Source organism: Canis lupus, chromosome 14 (assembly GCF_003254725.2).
Source record: "Canis lupus dingo isolate Sandy chromosome 14, ASM325472v2, whole genome shotgun sequence".
NCBI lineage: Eukaryota > Metazoa > Chordata > Mammalia > Carnivora > Canidae > Canis > Canis lupus.
Window position 1 is genome coordinate 17,431,967 of NC_064256.1, and position 13,508 is coordinate 17,445,474.

At 34.4% G+C, this 13,508-nt stretch overlaps 1 protein-coding gene across 12 annotated transcripts in view; it reads left to right on the top strand.

Moving 5' to 3' along the window:
- The window catches only part of AKAP9 (A-kinase anchoring protein 9), a 154,194-nt gene that overhangs the window by 80,302 nt on the left and 60,384 nt on the right, over positions 1 to 13,508 (top strand). For all 12 annotated transcript variants that reach the window (XM_025471391.3, XM_049093404.1, XM_049093401.1 and 9 more), the window contains 2 exons: positions 1,593 to 1,798; positions 8,519 to 8,748. In XM_025471391.3, coding sequence (XP_025327176.1) covers positions 1,593 to 1,798; positions 8,519 to 8,748 — 436 coding nt within the window. The remainder of the gene's footprint in view (positions 1 to 1,592; positions 1,799 to 8,518; positions 8,749 to 13,508) is intronic.

Consider the following 13,508-nt stretch of genomic DNA (forward strand, 5'->3'; position numbering starts at 1 on the left):
AATAAACAAATTGTTTATTTTATATTATTTATCTCTAATTGGTACAGTTTTAAAACTAGTGTTTAGTTTTTAGGAATTTTTGCAGCAAATGCTAATAAATGAGTATTCATACTTATTCTCTTTACCATCATATTAATTTTAATCATTTCTCTTATTTAGAAATATTTTCAAATTGTCCTAAACCTGAGGTGTTTGGGGCTTGAACAGAACCTAGGAAAAAGTTAAATAAAACCCTTGACTGACTTACTACTAACTCAATTACTTAGAGTTTTATTTTTAATATCCTCGCCTCATGTAAGCAGAGAACTTGATCTAGGTACAAAAATAGAACTGTCTCTTTCACTTGACAGATACTGGAAGAAAACTTGTCCGTTTATTACCTTGTCTTAAAATAGTTAGGTCATGTGCCTGTGAAAATAGATATCTTTTAACCTGATTGTGATCTCCCACAGTGTGAAGTTGAGAGAGCAAATTGTCTTAAGGCAGATGATCTTTACCATAAAGTCTCTTATTTTATCTATATATATTATATATAAAGTTTGCCACTGTAGTACTGTTATTGAATTAAGCTATTAGGACAAGAGAATTGTTTAGTTATCCAGAAGTCTTCTGGATCAGAATTTATGGAAGTATATTTCTTGACATGAGACAATGTTTATGTTAAGAAAAAAAAGGTTACAAAAACTCTTTGTCTTGGATAATTCCATTTTTGTTTTTAAAATGTATATATTCATGAGGTGGAGGGGAACACTAGAAAGATAGACATTAAAATGTTAACACTGATTATTTTTGCTGATATTTAGATGGGTGATTAGAAATATTTTCCAATTTTTTGAAAATGAGATAGTTTGGCATCTTTTAAAAAAGACAAACACACTGTTAATTCCATTTGGTTGAAAATAGGTTCCTTCTACTGGCTGAAATAAATGTGGTTTATGTAACTTGAGAAAATTTCTATCTCTGGAGCAGATATAATAAAGAATGGCCTGTAATCCTCTGGTATTGGCAGATAGTCATATTACACAATAGACCTTTTTAAAAACCGGTCTCTGCCTATTTTTGTAATTTAATTAAGTAGATTATCACCAGTAAGTTATAGAAATACCCGTTTTTCTGGTGAAATTTTTAAATTACATTTTACATTATATTGTTTGACACATAAAAGATTAAATGTGAAACATGTAGAAGAACCATAAATGTTTTACCAGCTTGCGTATGCTTGAATCCTAGCACAATTTTTAAAGTTTAACTTTTGTATCTCCTTAAAATTTTCTTGTAATTTAGAAAATTTACTATCTTAAAACTTTAGTTATTTGATTTCTTTAAGGTCAGTAAAGTACTGCCCATGTGTAAAAAATGTTATAGTTTACTGAGGGACCAAAATTTTTTAAACGAAAACAAGTTTTATATGGTAATCATTAAATAAAAAAACAAAAGCACTTAATTGTAAGTGCAATTGCTTATTTTTTTGGTAGAGAGGATCATATGATATTTTTCAAGTCAGATATTTTGTACATTTTTTGTGGGACATAAGCAAAGTATTTGCTTCAGAAAGATTAAGCATTTTAATAAATGTTTCTTTATCTATACAGATTTGCACTCCAAAAAGCTAATAACAGACTTCTAAAGATCCTCTTAGAAGTTGTAAAGACAACCGCAGCTGTTGAAGAAACAATTGGTCGCCATGTTCTTGGTATTCTAGATAGATCTAGTAAGGTCCCGTCATCTGCCAGCTTGATTTGGAGGTCAGAAGCAGAGACACCTGTAAAGTCATGTATCCATGAGGAACACACAAGAGGTACTAGTTTTATATGTTGTTGAGACCATCATCATTATCTTCAATAAATCCTTCTGAGTTCAAGGCAGTTTGCTACATGTTGAAAATACAGAAGAGAATATTAAAGTTTTTTTTCAACAAAAAGATCTTCAGACACAAATATTTGGAGCCACCCTTCTCAAAATGCCATTATTGTGTAGCATTTGCAGTGGGTGTCTTGTAGTTGTTGTTGTACATACTCAGGTTTAACTACTTTGCTATATAAACCAGAGGCTGTTTAATTCTCTACCATAAAATAAAAATTCCATATCACTTCTCAGGACTCTTATCAATATCCATGAGGTATTGGCAGCATCCTGAAACTACCCTATAAAATTAGAAATAAAGAATTTTTCAGAATCAAGCATCAGTTTCACATACCTGTTGAGATGGTCAGAAGAAAGTCTTGATAAGAAACCAAAGATTTGATCTTTATTTAGACTATCCTCTGCTAGTTCCTTTCTTCCTTTCAGAAAAGTGGTTTGAAGTATGACAATATGTATAGATCTAGAACTTAGATCCTGATGTGACATAGCTCTCTTCCTAATTCTCTCTCCTTCTAGCTATTTGGGGTAGGCTCTTTGGATTTCTTATTTTCACACTGCTGACATCCCCTCTCTCTTGTTTTTTAATTCCTTGTTGGTGAGGGAATCAGGCAATCAAAAGTAAGAAAGGTTTTGTCAATAATGGGGAAAAAAAGGATCTGGGCTCTTGGATCAGCAGATCAAGTCCACATTTTACTATCATTTCACGCCCAAGTATTTCTCCCCAGTTAGAGGCCAACCTTCTGAAAATGCCAGTATTTGGAGTCTTTGAGAGCATTATGTTTATATTTCATGTGGAGAAATGAGAAGAAATTATCCTACTTACAGAAGGTTTACCTAATTACAAGTTGGCCAGTAGTATGTTTCCAAGTGCAGAGAAAAGCTTGATTTGGAATTGTAAGTAACACTGCTTCAGTTGAGTACAGAGATAATTTTTTTAAAAACTTCTTGGAGCTCCTGGGTGGTGCAGTCCAGTTGAGCATCCAGTTCTTGGTTTTTGGCTCAGGTCATAATCTCAGGGTCATGTGATCAAGCCTTGGGCCAGGCTCTCCCCGCTCACCAGAGTCTGCTTGAATTTCTCTCTCCCTTCCCCTCTCCCCCTCTTGCTTATGCTCTCTCTCTCTTTCCCCCTCTAAAATAAATAAATCTTTTAAAAAATACCTATTTTAATAAAATGAGAACTGAAATAATACTGAATTTTTAAACTTTTTCTTTCAATTTCATTCTTTTCAAACTCTGGAAGTATTTTTTCAAATTAACTTCACTGTCTGTTAAGCTCTCAATCAAGGGCTATTTTATTTCTACATGTAGATCTTAATGTATAGAAAAGAATTAAGTAATACTTTCTTGGTCTTACTGTAAATGTGTTTATCAGACTAATTAGGATGACCACTAATGTCATTTGAGGACCTTTACAAATCCATTTTGTATCTTGAAGGAATATTGAATTTATAGAATTTATCATTTAAAACTTTGAATTTTCGTATAAAATTGGCTTAAAAATTGACCCTATTCTATTTCTAGTAATTTTTCTGATCATTCATATTTTTCATGGAGCCTATTGTAAAAACTAAAAGGAGCTTTTGAAATACTTCTTTTATGTCTTATTTAATACCAGAGAAAAAGTTCAGTTTTAATCTGATGATGAAGCAACATTTGCTTTTCAGTTTTTATATATGACTTTTTATTGTAGTTAGTAGCACTTGTGGTCTATCTTCAGCTTTCGAGTCCAAACTTGTTTCAATTTTAAGCATGTACAGACTTGCTAACTCTCTAAAAAAGTAAATAATTGATTTGCTAATGTTTACTTCCTCATAAGAATTAACCTAGTTTATGAAATTAAAGGGAGATTTTGGGATCCCTGGGTGGCGCAGCGGTTTAGCGCCTGCCTTTGGCCCAGGGCGCGATCCTGGAGACCCGGGATCGAATCCTACGTCGGGCTCCCGGTGCATGGAGCCTGCTTCTCCCTCTGCCTCCCTCTGCCTCTCTCTCTCTCTCTCTCTCTCTCTCTCTCACTGTGTGCCTATCATAAATAAATTTTAAAAAAAAGGGAGATTTTGAGCCAGTATGAAATTACTTGAACTTGAGTGAATATTAAAGTAGTTCATAACAATAAATTCCTGTAGGATGTGTTGAAAGAAAATTTCTTTGAGATCTGTGCTGTGATGGCTCAGTGATAGAATACGTACCTCTGTTTTGTAATAGGAAAATCAATGAAGTTACTACATTTTTTTAAATCGTAAAGGAAGGTGACATCAGAACCTAACCATTGACATGAGTGTGCTTCTTGCTAGGCTGACTCCCTTGCAAGGCCTTCCACTCTCCAGAAAGGATCTAAAGTATGTGAATACTTTCTGGGAAACTGCCTTCAGGACCTGTACCCCAACCTTCCAATGTCCTCAATGACTGCATATCTTAAATATTCCTGTTGTTTCTAGGATAAAGGCCAAATGTCTATAGCCAACAGTAGCTCTTTCCTAGAACATTCTTTAATGCTGCTTCCTCAGAGACCTCCTCAACCACTTCATCTCATTTAGGCCCTCAATCTCATCTGCTGCAGCTTCATTTTGGAGTAAGAGGATGTGATAGAAAGAATGTTGGATTAGTAATTAGAAGACCTTTGATTCTTATTCTAGCTCTCTACAACTTTAGGCAAATCTCAGTCTCCCAGGCTTTTGTTCAGTTAACTCATCTGTCAGGTATAAGAGGCAAAGGAGAATCAGTGGTTTCTAGTTGAAGCTCTAGAGATCTTCAGAAGGCTGTTAGGGTAAGGGATGCTCTACTGTATCACCTACCCTGCTTAATCTGGTAAGATACAAAATGAACGTGGTATAAATCCATAAAGTAAATGGCTAAAGGACTTTTGAATAACCATCATCTGCTGTGTTTAAAACACAGATCTGAGCGGTTCACCAATCTGAAATCATGAGTCTTCACCAAACTGGCCCTTCTGAGATTTCTATTGTCATTTTATGAAATTGCCCTGCCAGTTTGTTTTTCTTTGATATTTCCCCCAGAGACGAATTATTATAAATACAACATAACCTTGATGTCTTTCTTTTATGTCATTGGAATAAACAACAACAACAAAAGTTCTTTTTCTTTATTGGAACTAATTTACATTATTTTCATTTGTTTGTATCTTCAAAATGTTACCAATAAAATACATTAAGCTGGTTGACATCTTCACCTTTTCTAGATACTTTATGTTTTTTCATTAGCATTTGAAAAAGTTAACTTTCAGTGGCTTTTTGTAAGTCATTTTGTTTTATGTATCTTTTGTAGTTTGTGCTTGAGGTTTGTTCCCATGCAGTATACTATATCTTTAATTTTTTTTTCCTCACCACTGATTTCTTTTCTTTCCCAAAGCATGCTGATATCTTCATAATATGAAGGGAAAAAAAGTGCATTGGTTCTTCTTAATTTTGCTCCCCACTCAAGGTAAACCATGACAAACTCCATGAGAGATTAGACCAGCTCTTGATTTTACCAGCTTTGGTGTCTGTTCCTACAGTACCATAGCTGTTCTCTCTCAGGATAACAGTGACCTCCCAGTTGTCAAATCCAGTAGCATCTTCTCAAGCCCTTGTCCTGTTTGAGTTTCTAGACAAATAACATTACTGACATCTCTACCTCTTTTGAAATGTTCTCGTGTCTCCTGGAACATCTCCAATCTATGACATTTTTTCACACAGGTTCTTCTATTAGGTTATTATATAATGGAGGCTCCAACTATGTTTGTCTTCCATCTTTCCTGAAACAGGAAAGCAGTTGTTTACTACTCATGAAACAAAATGTATCCACTTTGAGGATTTCGACTCTCACCTGAATACAAATGACTTTTAAAGTTCTACAGAACCAAATTTCCAAAAGTTGACTCATCTTCTCTACATAGCCCCTTAACACTTCAGACTTAACTTTTCATGCCTACTCTATACACTTTCTCCTGATCTTTAAAATATTTCTCTTAATGACTCTTCTGTCACCTAAGAACAGTCTATGCTTGAACCCCAGAGTCCTCTTTTACTACTTTCTTTCTCTCTTGTCTTACATTTAATCTTCTCTGACCTGTGCCCAACCACTTTCTACCTTACGGCACTTCTCATGTAAGTGATTGAAATAGTCTTCGTCTCTTCTTCAGCCTTTTCTCTGCATTGCCACAGTTTACTTCCTGATTCATAGATTTGATACCTTCCTGTTAAAAAAATCACTTATCAGCCCCATTATTTATAGCAAAACCTCAAGATTCCTATAAAAGTCAAGACCATTCACAACTTAGATAAGGTTCCTTCAGATAAGAGCTACCTTCTTTTAGCTCTCCTCCCACCACATCCTCACTTCTCCACAGACTTTCACCCCTTAAGGCCTTGGTTCCCCATCGTATCAGACTGTTCTCTTCAGATTTGTCAAAGTCACTGTATTTATTAGAAAAAAAGGTCACTAAAATGCAATTAATTCCTTAAAGATACTACATATTTTTAGTTTTAAACACCAATCACAAACTATTAATTTTTCTTGCTTCCAAAGCTTCTTCAAAAATATTTTCTAGAGTACATTCATTTTGTTTAGTAACTTTATAATATGCATTGTGCTGTACTTTATATGAATTCATTTTGAATTCCAAGATCCTTTTGAACTCATAATACTTGTTAAGTATTAATCCTTATTATCAGGATACTCAGTTTTGAATACTTAGTATAATATAAGTAAGTACTAGTCTGGTTGTTGGCTGTTTTTAAGTTTTGAGAATAAAAATACAAAGTGAAAATTGTATTGGCTGTTACACTAAGAACTAAATAAACTATGTAATAGCAAATATTTAAAATCATCTCCTAGAATGCAGTTTTGGATCTTTTAGCTGGTGTCTTGTGCAGAAGAGATGCTTAGTGAATATTGAACTATACTGCATTCAGATCTTGTATCTGAAACTGTATCTGATATTGTTAATACATGAGATTGAGAGAATTCCATGGTACCAGCTACTTTAGTGAGACATTTTAATAAGTAGCTCTAAATCTCTTAGATGACTGTATCAAAATGAATATTCTGAGTACTTTGGAAATTAAAGTTTGCTATTAATTCGCTTTCTAAGTTACTGATCAGAAATATACACTACATGTAATAAAAGAATAGGTAATACCTCTTCAATACATTTCATCATTAGTTTGTAGTATGCTGCCACAGGTGAATTCTGTATACTGTGACAGCAATGAATCACTTCTGCTTTTATTTTCAGTTTAGAAAAAATACTTCCAAAGCTTATTCTCTGCCCATGTAAACTCCGTTTTGTTTAAATAAAAAATACAAAACATACATCCATAGTTAAATTAGTACTGCTCATCAGTCTATTAACTTCTTTGTAGTTACCTCTTAAAAAAATTTCAGGCTACAAAATGAGTCCCTTTAACTGTCTAACCTGAGCTGGTGATGCTACCCAATAGTGTGCTCTGAAATGAAAGGATCTGTGGGGCATCTGGGTGGTTCAGTCAGTTAAGCGTCCGACTCTTGGTTTCAGCTCAGGTCATGATCTCTGGGTCCTGGGATCAAGCCCCGAATTGGGCTCCACACTCAGCTGGGAGTCTGAGGATTCTCTCTCTTTTTCTCTTCTCTCTCTCTCTCCTTCTCTCTCCTTTTCTCTCTTCCTTTCTCCCTCTCCCCTCCCCCATCCCTCCACTTGCTTATACTCTTTCTGTCAAATAAATAAATCTTAAAAAAAAAAAAAGTCAGAGATTCTCTTCCATACAGAATCGAGCACTTCTATCCTTCCATATACCTGGAATATCCCATTGCACTATGTTTTCCTTTTCATATCATTTATGTATTTATTTTCTCATCATATAGTCCTTGAGGATAAGAACCAGATCTCACTACCTATGTGTCTCCATTACTTAGTAAATCTTGCATGGTGGACACTTAGTAAATATCTATTGAAAATTGTTTTAAAGTCTGTAGCAAAAAGGGGCACCTGGGTGTCTTAGTTGGCTGGGCATCCAACTCTTAATTTTGGCTTGGGTAGTGATCTGGGGGTGGGTCATGAGATCAAGCCCTGCATAGGGACTCCACGCTCAGTCGAGGAGTCTACTTGAGATCTTCTCCCTCTCCCTCTGTCCCTTCTCGAACTGTTTGCACATGTGTCCACACTCTCTCTCTCTCTAAAATGAGTAAGTAAATCTTAAAGGTTTTGTCAAAGGAAAAAAATAATAACCCAAGTATTAATTTCTGCAAAGCCTTCTTAGCATAGCATTACCCTTCTCATTCTTCTTCCTGCTTGGTTATCAAATAAGATTACATTCTGTATTTGCCTATTTGTTATATTGCCATGTTGTTTTTAAAAGGCCTTTAAAAAAGACCTTGTAGGGATCCCTGGGTGGCGCAGCGGTTTGGCGCCTGCCTTTGGCCCAGGGCGCGATCCTGGAGACCCGGGATCGAATCCCATGTCGGGCTCCCGGTGCATGGAGCCTGCTTCTCCCTCTGCCTGTGTCTCTGCCTCTCTCTCTCTCTCTCTGTGACTATCATGAATAAATAAATAAAATCTTTAAAAAAAAAAAAAAAAGACCTTGTAGTTTATGGTTTCAGGTCTTAATTTGATTTTATTTTGTAATTTTTTTTACTGTGATTATTAATTATAATTAATGTCTTTAAAATACTGTTATTCCAGTTACAGATGAATCTATACCATCTTATTCTGGAAGTGATAAGCCAAGAAATGACAGTATGTGGTCAAAAGTAACTGAAGAAGGGACAGATCTCTCAGAACGGCTTGTGAGGAGTGGTTTTGCTGGAACTGAAATAGACCCTGAAAATGAAGAACTTATGCTGAGTATTAGCTCTCGACTACAAGCAGCAGTTGAGAAACTCCTAGAAGCTATAAGTGAAACTAGTAGTCAGGTAACCTCCTTCTGTACTAAACTGTACTACATTTTTGCAGATTTTCTTTTAAGCCAGTGAATGAAATATTTTTTATTGTCTCACAGAAATTTTGTTATGTTCTTCTTTAACAGTTTGTTATATTTGTAACAACCAATATTGATATCAACAGGTTTCTTTTCAGTTGGTGTTAATTTTAGTGTCTTGATGGACTCTTTCAGCTTCTAAAATTCAGTGTTGTTGTAATTTAAAAATTATCTAGACCCTTACAAATTCCATTTTTGATATCAAAAGAGATTTTAACTTTACCATTGAATGAAATATTCCATTATGTCATTTATTTGAAGGAATAATATAAGGACTCTTTTAAACAAACCATATACTCTAGTATGTCCCAACATACTACTATTACAGTATAATAACAAGTCAGACCTACAGTCCTTCACTTGATTTTTACATCTTTTCATGAATGTTAATAGATTACCTCACTTTACTATCTCTTAGTAGGTGATTAGAGTGAGGGTCAATTTCCACATTGAAGAAGTTTTTATAGAAATTTTAAAATTTTAAAGATATAACCATTTATAACTTAAAATGCAATTCTGTCTCTAACATTTTTACACTATGTATGATAATTATCTCTTACATTACTGTATGTAGAATTTTAAAAAATATTTATTGCTTTAAAATGAAGAAAATCCACTTATTTATTTTAAAAATGTTTAAAACAACTGTACAATCATAGCTATTATGTTAATCAAATGAGTACTCCACTGTCATCAGTTACAGGGCCAGTGTTAACATTTTCATTGATATCTTTATTCACAGTATCCTAGATCCATGTGTATTTCAGACAGTTGAGAAATTGAAAGAGTGTCTTTGATATCTTGTTATTTCTAATGTCTGGCTTTCGTTGATGCTACCTTTTTCCCTCTAAGAAATTATTCTGTTATGGAGTATTTCTGCAATAGCAGTGACTGTTGGATGTACCATATCTGACAAATATTGTTATATATTTTGTATTTTAATGCCAAATTCATGTATTTTTAGGTTAAGTTAGTGATTGAGTCCTGTCTTGGTTAGTGACCCTTGAAATTACTTTTTAACCACCTAGTATTAGGTTAATTTTTTATTATTAATCCATTTTTTTCCTCTTGGCAACTTGCTGGCACAGGCCTTATCAAGACACCATATATTTCCAGTGAAATATTTGTCTTCTGAATAGTCTTCAGACAAGAGTTTTCCCTAGGTTCATCTTCCTTATAGGGAGACAGTTTAAATTCTCTTCTGTGCAAGAGTGCAGACTATATCTTTAAGAGCAAATTACCACACACTGCAATGAGAATTCACTAGTTGGCCAGCAGAATGTATCATAATATATGTACTGTTAATTTTCTGGATTGTACCTTGATTGTCCAAATTAAGGTATTCATATTCAGTGAAGCGGGTCTCAGAAATGTTTTCATAAATTGCTGTCTTTGGGCAATTCTTGTTTTTCTGAAGCTTTCTTTTACAGCAAGTATAAAATGATTAAAAGACTTTTGCTTCAGTTACTTAAAGATTTCCGTGAGCATCACAAAGAACTAAAACAAATACAGTACTTTTGAAAACTCAAATCTCTGTGTATTTACTTTTTTTTTAAAGTCCTGGTAAGAAAAAAGGCATCAATAAAAACCAGTTTCATTTGTGTTACTAATCTAAGACATATGTTCTTGGATCAAAGAATTTTAATTTTTACCCTTTTTTTCTTCAGCCTCAGGTAGACTTAAGCTCAAACCTTGAAACTATGAATGATCTCTCATAATATAAAATTTCATAGCTATTATAAGAAAACATATTTTCTACTAAGATTTACTATTTTTTCAAGTCTTAACTGAAGCCCTGGATTCGCTTTTTTTTCAATGCTTACACATAAAACACTTTAATAATTTGCTACTCTACTGAGTCAGCTGAGCCAATTCAGGCATTTTCGGCTGTTTCTTTTCAGCACTTTTTTTTTCAGCACTTTTAAAGTTTGAGTGCATATGCATCATAATTATTCCTATTATTCTATGAAAATAATATAAATCTGTACAGAGTCTCCACATAATCCTGCCTTTTTTTTTCTTATTTCAGCTACATTAGTATTTAATTTCTGTGATTTGTACTTTTTCATACCATGAGAAAACTGGTAATACTTTTCCTTTATTAACCCCTATTAAATACTTTTAACCTGGATCTTGAACACTGTTAATAATGTTGCTGCTGCTTGATACCATTGTAAATTTTGGACAGCGTAGTTAATGCAATGCAGTTGACCTTTGAATAATACAGCTGAAGCATGCAGGTCCATTTATATGCAGATGTTTTTCAATGTATGCAGTACAGTACTGTAAATGCATTTTCTCTTATTTAAGATTTTCCTAATGCCATTTTTTTCTAGCTTGCTTTATTGTAATATATACTGTAATACAGTATATATTATGTAATACAGAGAACATATAAAATATGTGTTACTTAACTGTTTATGTCATCAGTGAGACTTCTGGTCTATAGTAGGCCATTAGTAGTTAAGTTTTGGAGGATTCAAAAGTTATATGGACTTTTGACAGTGTATCTATGTGTGGGGTCAGTGCCCCAGCCCTTGTGTTGTTCAAGGGTCAACTGTATAATATTGGTCTTTTCACAAGTACCGTGGAAAATGGTAAATAAATCAGAAGTGACCCATAGTTGGACTTATTCCTATAGGCTACTACAGAGAAAGTTCCCCCGTTAATCCATTAATACCGCCAACAGATGGCATCTCGGGTGTGGGATCCTCCTGAAACACTCATTTTCCCAGGCCAAGATCACACCTTATCACATCTGCTTGTGTGACCAGGTTGTGATGTATAGCAGGAGACTGACCACAGCAATTTGCAAATTATTCTTAATTTGTAAAATATTAATATAGCCATATGTTATTTAGCTTTTACTGTATTATTTTAGATATCAATGAACAGGTCACAAAAACTTTGCCTACAGTAGTAAGCGGTTTTCAAACTGCAGTCTCTAAACCAGCAGCATCAGCATCACTGAGGACTTCTAAATTTAAATTCTCAGTCCCCACCCCTGACCTACTGAATGATAGAGCCCAGCAACCTGTGTTTCAAAAGTCCTTTTGGTGATTCTTATTTACACTGAAGTTTGAGAACCACTGATCTAGAGATTATTGGTACCATGTTCATATTATGCTAGCTGAATTTTGAAGTGTTCTAATATCTGCTATATAAAAGGTTAAAGTGGTTTTTGCCATTGGTATAAAAATCAGATATTTCTTAATTGAAGTGTATTTTTAAAGTGATGAGAAGAGGAGCTTTGTAAAACTTTCTTTTAATCCAAATTTAGTTCACCTACTACTCTTCCATGGATGAATGTTTAAAGTCATTGACTGCTTCAGAATATTCTCATTAATAACTAAAATTATCTTGAACATGATAAATATTTTTAACAGTACATTAGATTGATACAGAATGTGTAATCACCTTTCTGAAATAACTTGTATTCCATTTTCATTTTAATGTGTCATTATTTGATTCTTCATAATGGTATAGTTCCCTTTTATCTTAATTTTTTTCACTTGTTATAAAAAAATTCTAAAGCAGAAATGAGAGACACTGCTAGTAGTCTACTTGTGCTTGCAATGACAGAGAAGTCCAGATAAGTAGCTCTGCAGAGCATACCTTAAGACTAAGAAAGAGAGTAGCATTTCATACTTTGGAGTCAGGTAGGTCCAAGTAAAGCTTATTGGAAGACTCGATGCTTGAGATGAATCATTCATTCATCTTATTTTACTAAGCACCTACTATATAATAATTACTGTTTTACATACAAAGTATAGCATTAAAGAAAATAGTCGAAATCCTTGCTCTTGTAGAGCTCAACAGTTCAGTGGTGGTGACCAACAATACATAAACATATAGTGTTCAGGTGGTGATATCTGCTAGAAAGAAAAAATAAAGGGAGATAGAGCGTGATGGGGAAAGGGGACATTTTATATAGAAAAATCAAGGAAGACCTCTCTGATGAAGTAATAGACAAGCATATTTGCTAAGTAAGATTAGGAGAGACAGCCATATAAGTAAGTAGGGGAAGAATGTTTTAGGCAAAGGAATAACAAGTGTGAAGGCCCTGAAGTGGTTGTGTGCTTATTCTTTGTGTGGCTGACAAAGAGGCCGGTGTGGCTGGAACAAAGAGAGAGGAAAGTGGGAGATGAGGTCAGAGTGGTACCTGGGAACCAGATCACATGGAATTTAGGATTTAATTCCTAATCAGATATGATGGAGTCATCATGTACAACTTTTTTTACTTCATATTTTGAAATAATTTTAGACTTAGAGAAAAGTCATAAAATAGTACAAAGGGTTTCATTCACCTTCCCCTAATGCTAACATCTTGCATAATCATATTATAATTATCAAAACTTAGAAAGTAAAACTGGTATAATACTATAACCTGGGGATCCCTGGTGGCTGAGCTGTTTAGCGCCTGCCTTTGGCCCAGGGCACGATCCTGGAGTCCCGGGATCGAGTCCCACATCGGGCTCCCTGCATGGAGCCTGCTTCTCCCTCTGCCTGTGTTGTGTCTCTGCCTCTCTCTCCTTCTCTCTGTGTATCTCATGAATAAATAAATAAAATCTTTAAAAAAAATACTATACCCTGAAATAGAAACGTTTGGATTTTGCCACTATTTCCCACTAAGTTCCTTTTCCCTTTCCAGGGTCCCAGTTGCATTTAGTTGTCATGTCTTCCTCAGCTCTCTTT